The following is a 280-nucleotide window of genomic DNA, read 5'->3' as shown; positions in this document are numbered from 1 at the left end:
GCGCAAGTCCAAGCCCAACATGAACTACGACAAGCTGAGCCGGGCGCTGCGCTACTACTACGACAAGAACATCATGACCAAGGTGCATGGCAAGCGCTACGCCTACAAGTTCGACTTCCAGGGCCTGGCCCAGGTCTGCCAGCCGCCCGCCCCCGACCACACGCTCTACAAGCTGCAGGGCAACCTGGCACCCCTGCCCTTTCCAGGCATCTCCAAGCTCAACCTCATGGCATCTGGCGTGGCCGGGCCTGGCTTCTCCTACTGGCCCAGCTCGGCCCCC

General features: G+C 63.6%; 1 protein-coding gene across 1 annotated transcript; it reads left to right on the top strand.

Annotated features, from left to right (window-relative positions):
- Positions 1-4: 4 nt before the first annotated feature.
- On the top strand, positions 5-274 carry LOC112549134 (protein FEV-like; the record flags this gene model as incomplete). The annotated part of the gene is made up of 1 exon (XM_025195935.1): positions 5-274. A coding segment is annotated over one exon (270 nt), but the record flags the coding sequence as incomplete, so codon positions are not given.
- Positions 275-280: the final 6 nt, after the last annotated feature.

This window comes from Alligator sinensis, unplaced genomic scaffold, assembly GCF_000455745.1.
Source record: "Alligator sinensis unplaced genomic scaffold, ASM45574v1 C63308804_1, whole genome shotgun sequence".
NCBI lineage: Eukaryota > Metazoa > Chordata > Crocodylia > Alligatoridae > Alligator > Alligator sinensis.
This window is presented reverse-complemented; position numbering and strand designations above follow the sequence as displayed.